We start from the raw sequence: 18,719 nt of genomic DNA on the forward strand, positions 1-18,719 counted from the left end.
CTCAAAGTTCCACTGCAGAGCCCAGCATGGCAGGTGAGGCATAGCAACAGAACTTGGGGTAGCTGGTTCCAGCCACATCTGTAGTCAGGAAGCAAAGAATGTTGAATGCTGTAGGTTCAGCCGTCTTCCTTTTTGTACAGTCCAAGACTCTGAGTCACAGAGTAGCACTGCCTGTATTTAGGAAGGTCACCCCNCACCCCACCTCATATAGCCATAACCCCCCACAAGGAGATATGCTGAGATTAGTAGACTTCCATGGTGATTCTAAATCCCACTGAGGTGACAATCAACACCATCCATTACATTTCCCAAAGTCAAGCGATAGACAGCTAGTTCGCAGCAGGCCCTGGGAGGTGTGGTCTGTGTCATCTGGTACCTAGCCCATGAGGGAACACTGGCCTGGCCTGACAGTTGGCCTAAAGAGACAACGGGGCTGGCCTGATGGCTGAGCAGTTAAGACCACTTGTTCTTTCAGAGGACTGGGGCTCAGTTCCCAGTCACCCATAAGGTGGTTCACAAGCATTCATGATTGCATCCCAGGAGATCCAATGCCCAACATCAGGCACACACACTGCGAAATGCACACATGCAGGGGACGCATTTATACACATGCATCAACCTTTAACAAAATTAAAAGACGTGGTTGGGGAAATAAGGTTTGGACTGGCTGCTCTGTGTAGACGCACATGTGAAGGGAGTCCACGGGTGCCCTAGCACTGAGTCTTAAAAGGTGGTTGCCCTCTCAGCAAAGTACGAGGTGTGGAAATATCAGAAAATAAAACATCACCACTAGTCACACTATTCACATACATTGCATATCTAGATATCAAAGGTACTGAAGTTTGAGAGGCGTGTGGGCGTGAGAGGGAAACAGACCAAGAAGCATTACAGAAGCGTAGCCACAAGGAACAGGACAGCAGGAAGGCACAGATGAGGGGAGGGTCACGCACAAGAGCTTCCAGAAGGAAAGGAGTAGAAGCCAGCCAGAAAACAAGGGGAAATGTGAGCTGGGGAGGGTCTTTGCAAGAGGTGGGGGTATGGAGGTGAGACCTAGGGTGACCTGAGGGCCCATGTGGTGCCTCTGCAAAGTTTTAGGGGTGGGGGAGAGAAGTAGACTTGGGTTTTTTCGGAGGACAATTTGTGGTAATACAGAGAGACTAATTAAAGAAAAACACCCTGGAGATAAGGCTATGAATCTGGGTGGGTGTTGCAGTCTGTTGAGTATGATAGCAGAGATGGGGTACCTTACAGTGCNAACCCATGGAGGTTCTGGTATCAAGGGGCCGGAGTGCATCATGTGGCGTGAGATCGACAAAGGACAAAGGTAGGACACCACTCTACAAAAGCTGCACTGGCTCACAAAGGGCTTANCCACCTCTCACACCTCACACTTACCAACTCTAATGCATAAGGGAACACATTTCCAGGNTGTACTGAGCAGGGCGGCATGTAACCTCAGCACTTGGGAGGCACGGACACTGGGAAGTGTAGGCACAAANATCTCCAGTCTGAGGCCAGCTTGGACCAGAGAGAGCCCATGTGAAGAAAAGCTAACCCNAGAAGTTAGCGGCCAGTGCTGCTTTCATTTGCTTACTCTCTTGCCAAGGCTCAAGGTAAATTCTTAGAAAGGACTGGGAGTGTGTGTGTGTGTGCATGTGTCCATGTCCCTCTGTAATAATTCAGGATGAAACTACAATATGGGGGCTGGAGAGATGGCTCAGTGATTAAGAACACTGACTGCTCTTCCAGAGGTCCCCATGTTCAATTCCTAGCACCCAGTGGCTCATAACCATCTGTAATGGGATTCGATGCCCTCTTCTGGTGTGACTGAAGATAGCTACAGTGTACTTATATACATAAATAATTCTAAAAAAATATATATATATATAATCTAAAAATATAATACAATATATATAATTATATATTATCATATAATATATAATAATATATAATCTAAAAATATAATACAATATATTCTCTTAACTGATATAATAGACAAAGAAATTATTGTCGGTGGCTAGCTTTCTAGCTTTAACATTTAATAAAAACCCAACTCACCCAGAACTTGGCAGAGGCTATGTAGAAGGACTGACAAATATGAAGTCCCCATATGCAATGGTTACTGTCACCTGACACTGCTGACGCTTTGTAAGTTGACAGTGACCAGGAGAGTGCGCTAACCAACAGGAACCACCCTGACTAGTGACCTAAATGAAAGGAGGTCATCTTTGTTGTTGGTATATTTACGCTTTCATTTCCAAGAGTTGTAAAAATATATTTGAGTATAGTTGTTTGTCGTTGTTGTTTTGTTCTCTGTTGATGATGTTTTAAAGTAGGGTCTTGCAATGCATCCCAGGCTGCCCAAAATCTTGAGATTCTCCTGCCTCAGCCTGTTTAGTGCTGGGATTACAGATGTGTGCTTTATCTGTTTTCTTGTTTTTTTGTTTTTTCCTTAACATATAAAGAGTAAAGAATCTCTTATGCTTCTGAAAGAAAAGAGCAGNAGGAGAGAGATAATCACAGCCAGGTGCACAGTCAGAAATGTAGCCTCTCACTGACCCAACCACTGCTTTAGGAATCTCCAGACTACAATTCTAGGAGGGAGGAAGCATTGACAGCAGTGGAATTCTGAAAGACAGGATAATTTGTGAACCTGTCACTGACTGCCAGCAGAGAAAAGCCACCAGTGAAACCATTCAAAGCTAAAAGCAGGCAGGAGTAGATGCTGCGTGTTGGAGAGTAAGAGCCTAGCTAAACCTTTCTTTTCTACATTTTGTTGTCTTCCTACCAGACAGATCTGCAGCCTGCTAGATCTACCAAAGTCTGTCCTGCAGCCTTCCACAGCTGAGGCTGCCTGCCTTAGGACCTAACTCAGAGCAAGCTTTCTCTCCCTTTTCTAGCTCCTTTCCCAGAAGCCGCTGATTCAGTTTTCCAGCNTGGCTGTTTTTTCTCCTAGTCTTAACAGAATCCTGCTTTAAAAGAAAACAAGCAGCCGGGCGTGGTGGCACATGCCTTTAATTCTAGCACTTGGGAGGCAGAGGCAGGTGTATTTCTGAGTTCGAGGCTAGCCTGGTCTACAGAGTGAGTTCCAAGACAGCCAGGGCTACACAGAGAAACCCTGTCTCGAAAAAAAAAAAAACAAAAAAAACAAAAAAAACAAAAAAACAAACAAACAAAAAAAGAAAACAAACACAAAGAACCAATTACTTGGGAAAAAAAGAATCCTAGTTTCAGCCAGGTGATAGTGGCACACCCCTTTAATTCCAGCACTTGAGAGGCAGAGGCAGGTGGATCTCAAAGCCAGCCTGGTCTACAGAGTGAGTTCCAGGACAGCCAAGGCTATCTTGAAACCCTATCTTGAAAAAAACACCAAAACTAAAAAAACTAGTTTCAATAAGCTTTTTAAGTTCACTTTAAACAGGAGCATATTCCTTTTCCAAATGAGCATTTATTATTTGAATAGATACATAAAAATGATTCCAATTTAAAAAAATACTAAAACCACACATCAACCACAAAAGCACTTACTCTGACTGGAGGACAATGATCCGGGCTATTTTCAATAGCAATAAACACAAGGAACCGATACATACACATCAGGATGAGCATACATCTTATTCTTGACAAAAGAAGTTGTTCTAACATGACTGTTTTGTTCCCAGCTCCCCCTGTACATTCACCATGAAATCTACTTATGTATGTGACTCAAAGGCACTCAGTTCAGAGGTTATAAAGTCCTGAGCTTAATAGGAAACAAGATTCCCAACTAAAATTTGAACATAAATTCCAACTATCAGAGAATATGAAAATGTGTGAAGATGTAGCTGTACATAAATAATTCATAACATAAGAGTACACAGAATGCCAGACAAGACCATGCACGTAAGGCGAAGGAATATCCTCAGAATCAAACTGATTTCCCTTATTCAAGTTTATTTCAAGTCCTAAAGCTGATTCTTGTTGTCATTTAAAACTGTAGGAAAGTTAAAGTTTAAAAAAATATGAAAATGCTTATATTTAGAATAAAAAAAGAAAAAAGAAAAACGAACCAAAGCCAACTCCTAAGCTTAGTCTCCCAAACCATGACAAAGGATCTGACGGCTAAAACGAAGAGGCTTCTGGAAAGGATCTCAGCTGAACACAAGACTTCACCGGGTGGCTGAACAAATGAAAGGACAGCTTTAAAGGCACCAATTGAAAGAGCATTTATGATTGGCCACTCAAACTCCATCCTTAGCATTCTCTTAACAAAACAGGAACACATTTACAGATGAGTAAACTCACTAACATTAGATAGGATCGAAATTCAAGCTCAAAATTAAATCTGTATCTTGTTGCAAAGAAATGAGAAATTTACCTATAGCAATTTCTACTGCTACTAAATTAAAGCAAGAGTTGATATCCTTTTAACATACATGGTTTGACAGATGCTTTCTTAGTTTTAAAATACTTTTTCATATGTGCATAGAAATGTAATGAAGGTGAGGACATCTCCAGCGTCCCACAGTTCATAAGGCTGGTCACTGTTAGTCACCTTGGACGTGAACGCAGTAGGTCATTAAGTTAAAACTGGCCACCGATGAGTGCCTCAGTGTCCTGGGTTTTCTGGGTGACGATTACTCTCAGTTCTTTTTTCTGGTGATATATACAAGAAGTTACAGCAGATGTACAGAGGGAAGATCAGAAGTCTGCTGTCCAAGTTCATCACCACTTGCTCCTGTAAGACANATACATTAGTGAATTTGATGACAACTAGGTAGCGCCATCTTATGACATTAGTAAGTTGAGCTGTTGGGTAAAATAAGCATGAGGAAGCAGCACAGGATGAAGCACTCGCCACAGCTGCACCCATCCAGCCAGCCCATTAGCTGCCTGCNTGCGCTTGTTACTTCTATCTTCCTCAATGTTTAGCTCCTGGGTCACGGGGTGGCACTAAGGACTAAAGCTGACAGAGCCAGCTCCTCAACAGGGGCAGCTATTTTCATTCTTCTAAGACTGTGTATCTAGTTCCTGCATATTTTATTAGCACACAGCTCAGAGAGGCTGGGCACACAGCTCAGAGGCAGAGCACACGCACAGTGCTAAGACCCCTGTGCACAGTGAACTGCTCATTCGCTTTCAGTTCTAAGACTCCAGTACAGCATATCACTGGACTAAGGGAGTCACTGCTGTCATCACCACCANAGCTCCTGCCCTTAGCTAAAGTCCTATCGTGTCTAGAACACAGCACATAGTGTATTATATAAAAACATTCTAGGCTCAGCTACATCCTCTGAAGACTGGTGGTGAGAGCCACAAGGGAACCACCACTAATGCTTTCTATGTTTTTGGATCTCACAGATTTGTCACCAGGACCACAGAAAGCATAGGAAGTTCTTCAAGGAAGCAACACTGAGCAATTCCCATCATCTAACCCTTGGGAACATCTCATACACTGTAAGTATCAGTCATGATATATATTCCGGAGAATACTTTAAGTGCTGCTTAATTATAGAGTCTGAAGCATTAATTCCCATGAAGATCAACTAAAGCTAGAATACATGAGTGACTAAAGTAGGCTTTAAGGATATAATTTGGTTTGGTTTGCTTTTTAAGACAAGGTTTCTCTGTAACCCTGGCAGTCCTGGAACTTGCTCTGTAGACCAGGCTGAGCAGGAACTCAGAGATCTGCCTNTATCTGCCTCCCAAGTGCTGGGATTAAAGGCATGCACTACCACACAGCAGAGAGCATAACTTTTGTACTCTTCATNAGCATAAATATTTTGGTAAAAGTATAGAAATTTTATTCATATATAGCCTATGATTTCTCTGCACTCCNCCTGAAAGGTAAGGTGATATTCAGGACAATTTCAGGGAGTAAAACTGGAACACTGTCATCCTGGCAGCTGGGAAAGCAGTGCTGCCAATAGGAATGCCAGCATGCATCCNAGCCACCTTGCCTTGGGCAAAATCTGTCCCTGCAACCTGAACATAGGTATGTTTACTAAACTTAGTGACAATCTTTGAAGCCATGCACACTGATGATAAAGAAAAAAATCACAATTGTGCACTGACCAAACAAACAAACAAAAAAACCAAAGGTTCTGAGGAAATCCAGATGTCAGAGGTCTAAGCACAGTTAAATCTGGCCTCGGGTAGATCAAAGAGCTAACTCCAGGGAAGAGGAGAAGCTGTTATGGACACTGACTGAAACCAAATAAACACACCAACCTTTGAGTAGCTGCAATAATCCCAGTCTCCAATCCCTAATGCACTAGGAGGCTTCTAGCATCCTCAAAGCTTTTAACATACCATATGCCTCCACTGAAACACCTGCATGGTGAAGTGCCACCTGCTGGTCTACAATGGAAGTGAAGCTGTGGAAACCTTGCATGGCCACAGCACACACAGGTCTTTTCCAGCAAGGCCTGTTTCCAGATGGAGGGCCCACACTGTCTGCTGTGCCTAGTGTCTCCATTGTCTTACTGCTGTGTTTAGCCTAGAGTCCATCTAAGCCCCACTGGAGCCTCCTTCATGGGGTAAGCATCTTTAATCCCTTCCCTCTGAGCCGAGCACCCTGCAGACTTGNGCTCATGGCCTTCACTTGCCATCCTTGCTCCTGAACATCTNACCAGGCTATCTACTCACTCACTTAGCCCACATCTGATACACCAGTCTTTCATTACATCACATACANTGAATTTCTGGACAGCCAGGACCACATAGTGAGACCTGGCACAGTTTTAGAATGAAACCAAAGACATATCCTCTTATAAAGAAACATCATCTAACGTAAAAAATTAAGTCATAAGGGAGCAGAAAAAAAATACAGATGACTATCACACAGTCCTCATCCAAATAATCACTCCAAACAAAGAAGTCATTAGAGACAGAGGAGCAGGTCATCTTCAAGACTGAAGACTGGCAATACATGGAAATGTTGCTGAAGTTATCAAGTTACCCAGAAGTCAAACAGCAAACAGAAACCCAATTACACCAGAAATCAAACAAACACGTGTGCGCCTGNGTGCATGCACTCGATCCCTCGGAACTAGAGCTGCAGGTNGCTGCGAGCTGCGGGACCCATGGCTTCTGCAAGAGCAGCAGGCACCCTTAAACCACTGAGTCACCTCTCCAGTTCCTGAATTCACTTTCCACATCTGTAAAAAATTAGAACACATGCAATACTCTACTGGATGTTCTGTAGAGGGCTGCAATCTGACCATGAGAAAATATACATGCTGCCAGGAGTAGTGGTACACACTTGCTATACTGTAACCAGAAGACTGAGGCAGNAGAATGAGCAGTTAGAGCCAGTCTGCACTAAAACTAAGAAACATACAAATAAATAAGAGAAAAATATGTACGGATATGTGTGTATTTCTTATAGTAAAAAACAGTGAGACAATTTTTATCCAGTAAAGGTGACTTATCTAAATTACAGTATTTTTATTTTTTCTAGTACGAGCACCTGTAACACANGGAAACCAGAACTGACCAACCAAAGCCTTCAGCCTTCAGCCTTCACCTGCCTCCACCACAGCAGCTCTACCTGTCCTGGACTCTCTCTAATTCTCTCCTCCGGTTCTGAAGTGACCAGCAGCTCTTGCTCACCTGAGGCTTCACGTGCCCACTCTTCCAGCACAAGCTTCCCGAGCCGTCAGCCATCAGCACGAGTGAAGGCTTCTCCTAAGCTCTCAGTCATCACCTCATTCTCAACCCTGCAACCTGGATGAGGGCTTCTCCCTCAGCACCACAGTGCACTGGGGCCATGCCATAGCCTCTCATACTGGGCGACACTAACACAGCTAGTGAGGATTCCCTCCACCATGGAAATACAACCCAGCATACAGTAGGCACAAAAGCGTTACAGGAATAAACAGGTAAGTGTGATTAACTTGGCCTGCAGTCTTTTAGCTTTCCAGCTCTTCTGAGCTGTGGCTGTTGGTTATGAAGTCCCAGGTAGTCCCAGAGCCAACAGGGAACTTCAATGCAGGAAGACAGGGATTTGAAGGACATCATCCCATTTCTGTTGAAATGGACATTCTCATGTACTACCAGCCTCGGCCACTTCTTCGGATCTGCAGTCGAGCTCAGGTGTCTCTCACGCAAGCCAAGCCCCGCCCTGGGCCATCTGTCTGTCCCCTTTCACACTGTGGGACTGTGCTGAGAGGCTGAGAGGCTTCATAGGGCACTCGAGGTCACCCTCAGTGCAGGCTCCTCCATCTGACGAGCANGGCTCTAAGTCCTTTGCTGACAGAGGACTGTTTCCAATGCGGTTGGCTTTTAAAAGAAAGCCCCTTCCTCCCCTCTGAGCACTACTTCTTATTCCTGAGACGTGTTCACCTCCTTACCCTAACATTTCATGTTTTACACACACATTTGGAGACATGACAAGTGACTTCAGAGACAATATGGAGACTATTACAGACGTCTCTCATCTACAGATCTAAGGTGCTTTCAGAAAACACCCTTCCTATTCAGGAGCATGGGCAGGCTGTCAGGCATCTTCAGGCTCTCTACTGTGAGAAGCGAATGAACATGTACAGGATAGAAAAAGCCCTCATAGCTCTGTAAAGATGATATTTAAAGTAATTATCTCCTTACCACCAACTCTTTCCTCCCCTCACAGATAATCTTTTTGTTTCCATGGACTCATTCTGTGTTTCAGGAGGTAGAGTAGCCCTCCTCTGAAAAGCCTGAGACCAAAGTGTCAGATTTTGTATTTTTCCAGACTTTAGAATATCTAAAGTCTGAACATAGATTCATTTGTATTTTATACATACATTCATACAGACAAGACTCAGGTAATTTTTGTAATATTTATTGAAAATACTGTTTTATGATAGAACTCTTCTTGCNATACTCAAACTTTAATACAGCTTTGGGTTTTACATTTTTGGTTCAAGGACAACAGATCTACAGTGCGGGATCAGGGCGGTGCTACAGAGGTGGCCAGGGTATTTTCACCTTCACTTTAAAATTTTCAACAAATCCTCACTCAAATTATTGTCATTTTAATGTGAGTTTTAGGAGCATCAGTGGCTGCAAACACACATAAGACACAGTACAGCGGCAAGCACACATGCAGTACACAAGCAGTACAGCGGGGCAAGCACAGAAGCACACACGTACCTGGTCTTTTTCAAGCGTCAGTATTTGGTAGCCAGTTGCTCTACTGCATATGAGTTTCCCACTACTGTCAAAAGAAGCCAAGCGCAATCTAGAATTAAAAAAAAAAATACAAATTTTAAAGTGAAGACTAATGCAAACAAGGCCTTCCTCANTCGCCCCTCTTCTCCTTGCTATTCCCTGGAAGTCTTCTTTCCTGTGGACTGAAGCCAGGCTCGGCTGTGCAAGCGTGAGGCAAACATGCTACTACAGGTACAGCCCCATGACTGGCTTTAGGAACAGGTCTCATCTCATGTAGCTCAGACTGGCCTTGAACCCTGATCCTCTTGCCTCCGACTTCTGAGTGATGCAATTATAGGAATGTGCTCCTGCAGAGAGTGAGTCCTTTATAAAGGGCCTTAAAGGTATTTTCAACATGTAAATCAGCACCATTCACAGCTCTAATTTGTGCTACTCTATTATATAAATATAACTTCACGCCTTTAGTCCTAGCACTTGGGAGGCAGAGGCAGGCGAATCTCTGAGTTCTGGGCCAGCCTGGTCTACAGAGTGAGTTTCAGGAAGCCACAAAGAAACCCTGCCTCAAAAACAAACAAACAAAACCCAAAACCAAATAAGAGCTTCAAAGTGACCTTTCATCTCTGGCAAGACTCACAGCACACTGCACTTCCCATGTGACTTCGTGGCAATGGTATCACCACACCCATCCTCGGAGCATGCCCCCACCCCCCCAGCTGACACCATCCCCACCAGGCAGCAAGGCTTCACGTCTCTCCCCCCAGAACTGGCATCCTCTAGCTTACTTTCTGTCCCAAAACCCTCTTCTGTTCTGGGCATGAGTGCAAGCAGGGTTNCTGCCCTTCAGTGATGCATTTAACTCACTTCACAGGGTCTCTGCTGGACTTTCCTGTATAAGGATGACCAGTGCTTTGCTGTGTGAGCATTACTGCCTGTGTTTATCCAGTTATCTGACAAGGCTCACACAGCTTGGCCCTATCCTCCAGCTACCTTGAGCAGTGCTGCTACAAGCCTGGGAGAATACATATCTAAGTCTGACTCTTTGAGATATACCTGGAAACACAACTGGTAGGCTGGAAAGCACTTGTTTATTTTTTGAAAACTATCCTGTTTTATACTGTAGCTGCACCATTTTGCACAAGGTTACTAGCAGGGGACAAAGACCTGACTATTCTATAGCCTTTCCCATTCTTGTTATTGCTTTGGATAAAAAGATTAGACACAGGTTTTACTGTGGTTTTTATTTACTTTTCTTAGTGATTAGTGATGTTAAGCATCTTTTTGTTTGGTAGACATTATATATCTTCTCTGGAGAATCTGTGTATCTGGTGTTTGTAGGGGTGTATGCATACATCTGAGTATAGAGTATAGGCTTTCCTCTATCACTCTCTACCTTATTTTTTGAGACCCTGGAGCTTATCTATTTGGCTAAGCAGACTGAATAGCAGGGCCCATGTCCTCAGGTCTTCCCCCCCACCCCCCTCCAGTGCAGATTGTGGAGTCCAGGTCCTTGGGAGGCTGCTGTGGAGTGATCTCAGGTCCTTATGCTTGCCTGGCAAGCACTATATTGGCTGAGCCATCTTCTCAGCCCTTTGGAGAAATTCTATGCAAGTTCTTTGGTGCTTTGTTTTACTGGACTAAACCCAGAGTATTGTGCACGCTTCACAGCTACTTAATCATGGCCTTGGCCACTTATTAATCTTTATGTTTTTAATCATAAAAATGTAATTTGTGTGTACTAGGGTTTTTGTTTTTAAGATTTATTTATTTTATGTGTATGAGTACACTGTAGCTATCTTCAGACACAGCAGAAGAGGGCATCAGATCTGGCTGTGAGCCACCATGTGGTTGCTGGGATTTGAACTCAGGACCTATGGAGGAGCAGCCAGTGTTCTTAACTGCTGAGCCATATCTCTAGCCCCAAATGAGGGTCCTTTTATTCTTTTCTTTCTTTTTAAAAAAAATTTTTTTTGCCTGCATATATATAAGTGTACTGTGTACATGCCTATCTAGTACCTACAAATGTCAAAAGAGGGTATTGGGTCCTCTGGAAATGGAGTTACAGATGGTTGTGAGCTACAATGAGGGAGTGTTGCACTGAACCTGGGTCCTCTCAAGAGAACCTACTCATGGAGCCCTCTCTCCACCTGCCCCATCCTTTTAGTTGGGACTATCTAATTAGTCTGAAACCTCACTGGAACCACAAACCTTTGCTCCCACACCTGGCAGTTCTGTTGTAGTTTCGGTTGGCTGTGTACTCAGAATGCTAATCCTCTCAGGGCCATGGTCTGCTTGCAGATCTCTCCTGTTCTGCACCTGCCTTCTCGATGCTGTTCTTTGATACACACACTTACAATCTGGATGAAGTCTCTTGATGCCTGTGCATTTGGCATCAGATCAAAGAAGTCTACACCAAATCAAATGTTGCAAAGCCTTTGCCTGTATCATCTTCTGAGTCAACAACTTTAGGTCTTACCTAAAATGNCTTTGAGGTTCTATTTTGGAGACAGTCTTCATTATGTAGCTCTGGCTCTCATGGAACTCACATATGTAAATAAGGCTGGTCTCAAACTCACAGACATCTGCCTGTGCCTGTCTCCTAAGTTTACACACATCACCACCTGCTTGGCCCCCTTTGAGTTGATTTTTGCAAATAGCACCATTCAACTACTTGCTCCTATCAGTGCAGAGCACCACATGCAGGAAGTGAATGTGAGCTTAGCTTCCAGGCAGAGCTGGACACAGCACGTCCAACAGGTGCTTTCCAAGAGCNCNGTTTCCCTCAGCACATTTTATTTGCTAGGAATATAGCACGGTGACAGTTTCAAACCCAGAATCAAGGTGTCCATCATTCCTGCTCTAACTGTTTATCTGACACNGAAGACCTTCCGCTCTGGTTTATGGAGACATGTTTCAAGCAAGGGAGTTCTCTCAACTCCCAGTACTTTCCCAGTACTTACTTCATCTTACCAAGTCCTACACCTATCTTACTGGTGGTCAAGGTTTTACCTCATTTCTTACCCTTCTGTGTGTAGGAAGTGGGGGTGCCATCCTACCTAAACGCTATGCTCCTTCGAGGCTGTAAGCTGACAGATCCACTACATGGCTGGTTCAGCGTATTGCGTTTGAAAATGATGTATCGATTGGTGTAAGTCACAAGGAGGTCAAAGCCAAAATTAAAGCCTGTCCAGCGCCAGCAGTACTACGAGATACAAGAGATTGTTTTAATTTATCACATCAGCAAGTCGTACATTAAAAGTCCAATGTTTTTTTTTTGTTGTTGTTGTTGTTTTGTTTTCTTCTTTCCTTCACTTCAAATTCTCAAGTGATCTTCTGTCACTGCTGCTCCCACAGGGCTCTGACAGAAACAGAGAGATGGTCTCTATGACCTGACTCCTCAACCTTCATCCCATATGCCCCTTTACATTGCAGTCCCAGCCCAGGGAACCAGGAGGTTACTTTAAAATGCTTCAGACACATGAAGGCCACTTCAGACACCAGTTAATCAGAGAAGTAAGTAAGGCAGTGTGGGAAGGGCAGGTATACCTTGGATTAAACAGTCATTTAGTATTCACTGCACCAAGCTCAACTCCAGGGAGTGCAGGCACAACAGTCAGTAGACTTCTACCCCAGTAGAATTTGTATCACACTCTTGAGATACATATTACCTCTAGACAGAGGATGAGTATGTAGGAGATGGAAGGTCGGGAGAATGACAGGAGGGAGCAGGGGACTTGCAGCTAGCNAGCCTGATGAAAAATGTGTAGAGGAGCTCAAGGAGCTTTTGGGAGGAGGTTGGGCCAACGAGTAGACTGGGGCCTGTCTGGGCGGGGGAGATAACAAATCCAAATCTCTGTGGGTGAAAACATGCTTGATTTATCAGGGATAGTGAGGAGGGCTCTATGGCTAGGCCAGCACAGGAACCGCAGATGGGTTCCCTGAGGCAGTCAGGCACCTAAAGTAAGTGCACCTAGTCCCTGGGTAAGGGAAAGTGTNGGAGGCTAAGAGAAGATTCTAGAAAAGGAAGCCACATNATCTAGTTTATGTTTTCAAAGACTACTCTGAATGTTATGTGGGAGAGATGATGCAAAAAGTAACAGTGAAATTGGGATCAGTCTGAACACTGGTATGTGTACGGTGTACGGTGTACTGTGTTTGAACATAATGTTCTGTGGGATCTCCCAGTAGCCCAGACAGGACAGATGGTGACCTGGGCTGAGTGTCATCAATACAGACATGATGAAATACATTTTAACGGGTGATCCTTGAGGGATCTCTCATGGACACCAAGAATGTAAGGAAAGAACTAGGTATCCACATAAACGCAGTTTGAAGCATATATGACAGACGAACAAAGACTCTGCTCCAGGCGGAAAAATCTAGGGAGAGCTGAAGAACGCTCCAGCTGTGATGCTCTAGGTATCTGAGACAGATGCACAGTGGGAGTCAAGAGCCACTGCTGCAGACAGGCTGTAACAGCAAGGGAATCCATGAGAGCATGTAGACAGGGGCTACGAGCTGAAGCTCAGGCACAGCAGTACTAAGGAAGACAAGAATCTAGCAGACTTTTTAGAAGTAGCACCCAATGAAGCAGGAAGACAACTGAAAGCAAAATGGAAAAAACCAAACCAAACCAAACAACAACAACCACCACCCTCTCTAACAGGGAATAAGTGAAAAAGGTTGCCAAGAGCAACAAAAACAGAACTCCACTTGCACATGGGTCNTCACCGACACAGCTGGAGCAGTTTCAGTGCAGTGCTGGGAATGACTGCAGGGACCTCAGAAGAAACACTGAGCAAGAACTGGACGTGCGTGTGCTGACAAGGAACAATTCTAAGGGCCCACAGCTACAGACTGAGTGAGTGCCACAGAAGGCAGTATGGGTGGCGTGTGAGAGGGAGGNGGGGGCTGCAGGCTTTGCAGTGTTAAAATGGGAACGAGAAACAATGCCAGTGGTGCTGATGGAACANAAATTTAATTCTAGCACTCGGGAGGCAGAGGCATGTGGATCTCTGAGTTCAAGCCCAGCCTGGTCTACAGAGTGAGCTCCAGGACAAGCAGGGCAACACAAAGAAACCCTGTCTTGAAAAACCAAATGAGATGAAACCATGATGGTGAACAAAGACAGGACAGACAGCTCAGCACAGTGCTATATCACAAGGCTGGCAGAGTGCTGGGAGGAGGGTGCAGATTCTCACCACAGGGAAAAGGCAAGGCACCACCTAACTGTCAGATGAGCAGCGTGGCCCTCACACGCTGACAAGGTAGAGTCACTTCAGACAGGGAGAAAGATAGGTACTACCATGGAGTCCCACAGACCAGGTGATGTTCACAGTTACAACACTGAGGGAAAACCCAGGGGGAAAGGTGCTCACTTCTGACTTCACTCTGGCTAGTTTTACATTAACTTGACACGAGCTACAGTCATTTGAGAAGGAAACTCAATTGAGAAAATGTCCACACCAAATTGGCTGTAGGGAATTTTTCTTTTTCCTTTTTTGTTTTTTGCTTAGTGATTGATGTGGGAAGTTACAGCCCGTGGTGGGTGGTGCCATCCCTGGGCTGGTGGTCCTGGGTTCTGTAAGTGGGAAGGTTGAGCAAGCCATGGGAAGGAAGCCAGTAAGCAGCCTCTGTTCATGGTCTCTGCATCAGCTCCTGCCTCTAGGTTCCTGCTCTGCTCGAGTTCCTGCCCTGCCTTCCTTCAGTGATGGGACTATAATCAATAATTATCTATAACAATAATAAACCCTTTCCNCTCCAAGTTGCTTTTAGTCATGGTGTTTATCACTGCAACCGAAGACCTAACTAAGATAGACCTCTAAACAAATTTTAGCCTAATTGAGATACTCATTCAGAGTCTATAGGAATTGGGATTTGCTGTGCTGGGATGAGTCTGATAGCATTCAAAGTGGAAAAGAAAGGGAAATTGAATATACACAAGGGAATGGCTTACACAAGGGAATGGCTTACACAAGGGAATGGCTTACACAAAGGAATGGTTTTAAGATGGAACAAAATACTAGTCAAGAAGAATTGGTGAGCTGACAAAAAAGGTGAGAGGCAAAGAAAAGCAGACTGTGCAACTCCGTGTGGTAGAAACCATGTTCAAGTCCGAGAAGAGAGGGCAAGAAGGAGAAAGAGAAGTGGGTGCTATAAACAGGACATTGAGATGGAGATTTCTGAAGGTGATACAGATGTTGAAGCTGCCGGGCCTGTGAACAAGAGCAGTGAGGAGGAGACCAAGCCCCTCGGGTGATGGTGACAGGAGAGCTGGCAGGTGGTGACACATCTGCTTTGAAGGAGCTGCAGTCCACTGAGGGATGAAGCAACAAGACGCAGGATGAAGAAGACAACCTCTCCTCTGTCCTACNACAACCCTGAAGGCAAGCGTGAAAAACCTTTGAAAGTCAAAGTGGAGGTAAATTTGGGAAAAAAAGAAGCAGGTAAAAACTAGGCTGCAACTAGAAGGTGGAAATGATGACAGGTAGGCGGCACAGTCCATTTAATGGACCACAGGCTGCTTTTAAAACAACACAGAGAGCAGGCTCTCTGCAGACAGCAGAGTGAACAGTCCTTTCCCTTACGCACCTGCACCCTTGTTCCACGTAAGGAAGAAAGGCAGTTCTTTGGTGTGGTGAGCATTCCAAGAGGACAGATGGCTTTGATTTAGGGTAACTGTCAAACAGAACCTCATTAGACTATGTAACACCTCCAATACAATCTATCTCAACTTCGTACTGCAGAAGGACCCTCTCAAGCCTCTCATCTGGACTCCAAACCCAAGGTCTCAGGCAAGACTGAGGAACTACTGAGCAGCACGGCTCTAACCCGTGTTCAGGACACACGTTGCAGAAAAGATAAACAGGGTCTTCTCAAGCCGTGCCGGTCCCTAAGCACAGTTTGGTCATCAGGAGCCCCAGGCATCTGCTNGCTGTGCTTCAACCACTTTAAAAAGAACATGTAATTACTGACTTTAGAGATAGCATGTATACCTCAGTGAGCCCACTTTTTAATATATTATTAGGAAAAACTGCAAACACACGAAAGTACAGAGCATGAGAGAATTTCCTCAGCAANTCCTGAGACATACAGACCAGAGCCGGACCTACCTCACCATCTTTGGCAAGCTTCCGACCACACCTCATGCTGTTTCCCTCAAGTTCTTCTTTATTGATTTCTTGAGGCCTAAAATGATACAAGAACCATGAGCTTTTGTAGAAAACTAATTGAAAAAACAAGACAAAACTGAGTTTAAAAGAACGGAAAGTTTTTCTACTGGCTAGAGAGCACTCTTACTGGGATAAAGTAATCTGTTAGGCCTGGGTGTAGCTCAGTGACTAAGGGCTCACCTGAAAGCACCAGACCCTACAGTCACACTCAGCACTGACAAAAGAAAAAGAATATACTGATTAAACCAGACCTAAATGTCAATGTCTCACTGATTTGACTTCTAGATTACTTCCATGATTCTCGGTCAAACCAGAAAAGAGAGAATAAAATATCTGAGAAATTTTGTTTACCAGGAAAATCTAATACTTAAAAAGTATAACTACTAAATCTATATTTCTATGAGGCATAGTTTGGTGTCACCTCCCCCATACAAGGAAGGAGGCTAGCCTCTAACTTGCACTCCCTGCTGCTTCGGCCTCANAGGTGCTGGGATCACAGGTCCGCACCAGCACAGCCAGCTCAGCATCAGGGTCTTGATGTCACCTATTTCAAATGCAAACTGTTTCTCATGGCATGTAATTCTTTAAGACCAATATTTCATAGGAAAAATCCATATAGTTTTTTCTATTTTCCTTCAGTTGGTCCCTTACTTTACAATTTCTAATCATGAAACTGAAGATACGATACAGAATGAGTAATAAACAAATCATGCCTTAGTATCTGAGAGCTCAAGTTAATGGGAGCTTGACACAGTAGCTGTGACCTGTGGGAAGAGGTGTGGTACAAACNCANNGAGGAGAGGAGAGGNTGGGCCACCACAGGGTCAGGTAGACTGTGTTCTTGGTAAGGGAGGAATGCAAGCAGCACAGTCTATGTGCCAGGATTTGGTCAGCTGAGCTAAGGTGACATGAGATGGCACTAGAGGCAGCTGGGGTAGGTAGGTGGNTGAAGAGGCCTTGCTTGTGAGTTTCTCCTCAAGTTTTCCTGAGTCCCCACATGTGTCCTGTGACTATTCAACTTTTTAGTATGACATTTTGCAGGCATATGAAAGAAAGCTGCAATGAGGCAAACACTCCCATTACCAAGCTTCTGTATCTGGCAAGAACAACTCAGTACATCAGATGGTATTGCCTGGTTTTGCCTTCAGGCAGAAGTGACACACTGCATTTTTGTTTTAGAAAAATAATTCTCTTCAGTCTGGGAGAAGCCCTTGAAGGAGGCTTTATGGATCATAAGACAAAGTCCTTACACTTTGGCAGCCTGCAACTGGAGCAGATACTGGGCGGAAAGAACATGGCTATGCAGGCACACGGTATAAACTGCATGTAGTGCTAGGGCCTAGGACATCCTGCAGATAGGTTAGTAGTTGACCCTCGGCTATGCCCCAGCTGACACACATATTCCCCACGTCAAGCAAACAAGACACTTATAGAAGATGTCTCTCGGCTAAGTGAGATAGGACAAAGTAGAAAAAATCAAAAAACAAAAACCTAACAACCCTCAACAAAGAACATCCTAAACTTAAAGCCAATACTCAGTACCACAGAGTCACCATTCACTACCTTCAGATCTGATTTTCACTAAATAACTGACTCATTTTCTGGTTCTTTATTTGTCTGTAAAATTGAGGGGCTGTCTTTAGCCAGAGCTAGATAGAGAGACCCAGTCTGTCTGTCTGCCTGTCTGTCCTTTTTTTTGTGGGGAGGAGAACTTGAGACAGAGTTTTTCTATGTAGCCCTGGCTATCCTGGAACTCAATCTATAGAGCAGGCTGGCCTCAAGCTCACAGAGAGCCACCTGCCTCTGCCTCCTAAGTGCTGGGATTAAGGCATGAGTTACCATCACCTTGCTGTGAGATCTCATCCCAAAAAAACCAAACCAAACCAAAAACAAAAAAAATGTCTTGTGAATTTCTAGGACACTTTCATATATCTGCTGTTTAGACAGAAACTTACAACAGGCTATTATTTTCGGGGAATTCTTTAGTGTGTAAAAATGAGTTAAAAGAGAGCGGGGAAAACAAACAAACAAGCAAACCCACCCAACCCTTCTTCTTAAGCTTCTTTTGTGCAGCTGTAAGCATAATGGAAATACCTTCAAAATCTACGTAGTAACCATAATACTGCAACATACNACGCTATGAAAATGAGCTTTGTCGTGCATAAANATAAAAATCATACCTTCTAAAAGTATCAGTTTAAAAAGTCACGGCAGTCAGATGAGGTGAAAACACTGTCGTCTAGAATCCTGTCTGCTGCACGCCAGACAACAGCAGCACTTGAGGCCGACAGGCAGAATTCTGAGGGCAGCAAGCAGCTGCAGTTTTCTGTCTGCAGAGGCTCTGCCTGGAAAGCTTCCTGCAGGCCAGGGTTCATGCTCACAGGCTTTCTGAAAACTGTCAAGGTTTTTTTTTTTTTT

General features: G+C 44.3%; 1 protein-coding gene across 1 annotated transcript in view; it reads right to left on the bottom strand.

Moving 5' to 3' along the window:
• Positions 1–3,434: 3,434 nt before the first annotated feature.
• Positions 3,435–18,719, bottom strand: part of Gmcl1 (germ cell-less 1, spermatogenesis associated) — a 41,836-nt gene continuing 26,551 nt past the window's right edge. The window contains exons 10-13 of the mRNA XM_029478219.1: positions 16,242–16,354; positions 12,186–12,331; positions 9,115–9,202; positions 3,435–4,717 (exon numbers count right to left, since the gene is read on the bottom strand). Of these exons, the coding sequence (XP_029334079.1) occupies positions 4,589–4,717; positions 9,115–9,202; positions 12,186–12,331; positions 16,242–16,354 (476 nt within the window). The 3' untranslated portion in view covers positions 3,435–4,588. The remainder of the gene's footprint in view (positions 4,718–9,114; positions 9,203–12,185; positions 12,332–16,241; positions 16,355–18,719) is intronic.

This window comes from Mus caroli, chromosome 6, assembly GCF_900094665.2.
Source record: "Mus caroli chromosome 6, CAROLI_EIJ_v1.1, whole genome shotgun sequence".
Taxonomy (NCBI): domain Eukaryota; kingdom Metazoa; phylum Chordata; class Mammalia; order Rodentia; family Muridae; genus Mus; species Mus caroli.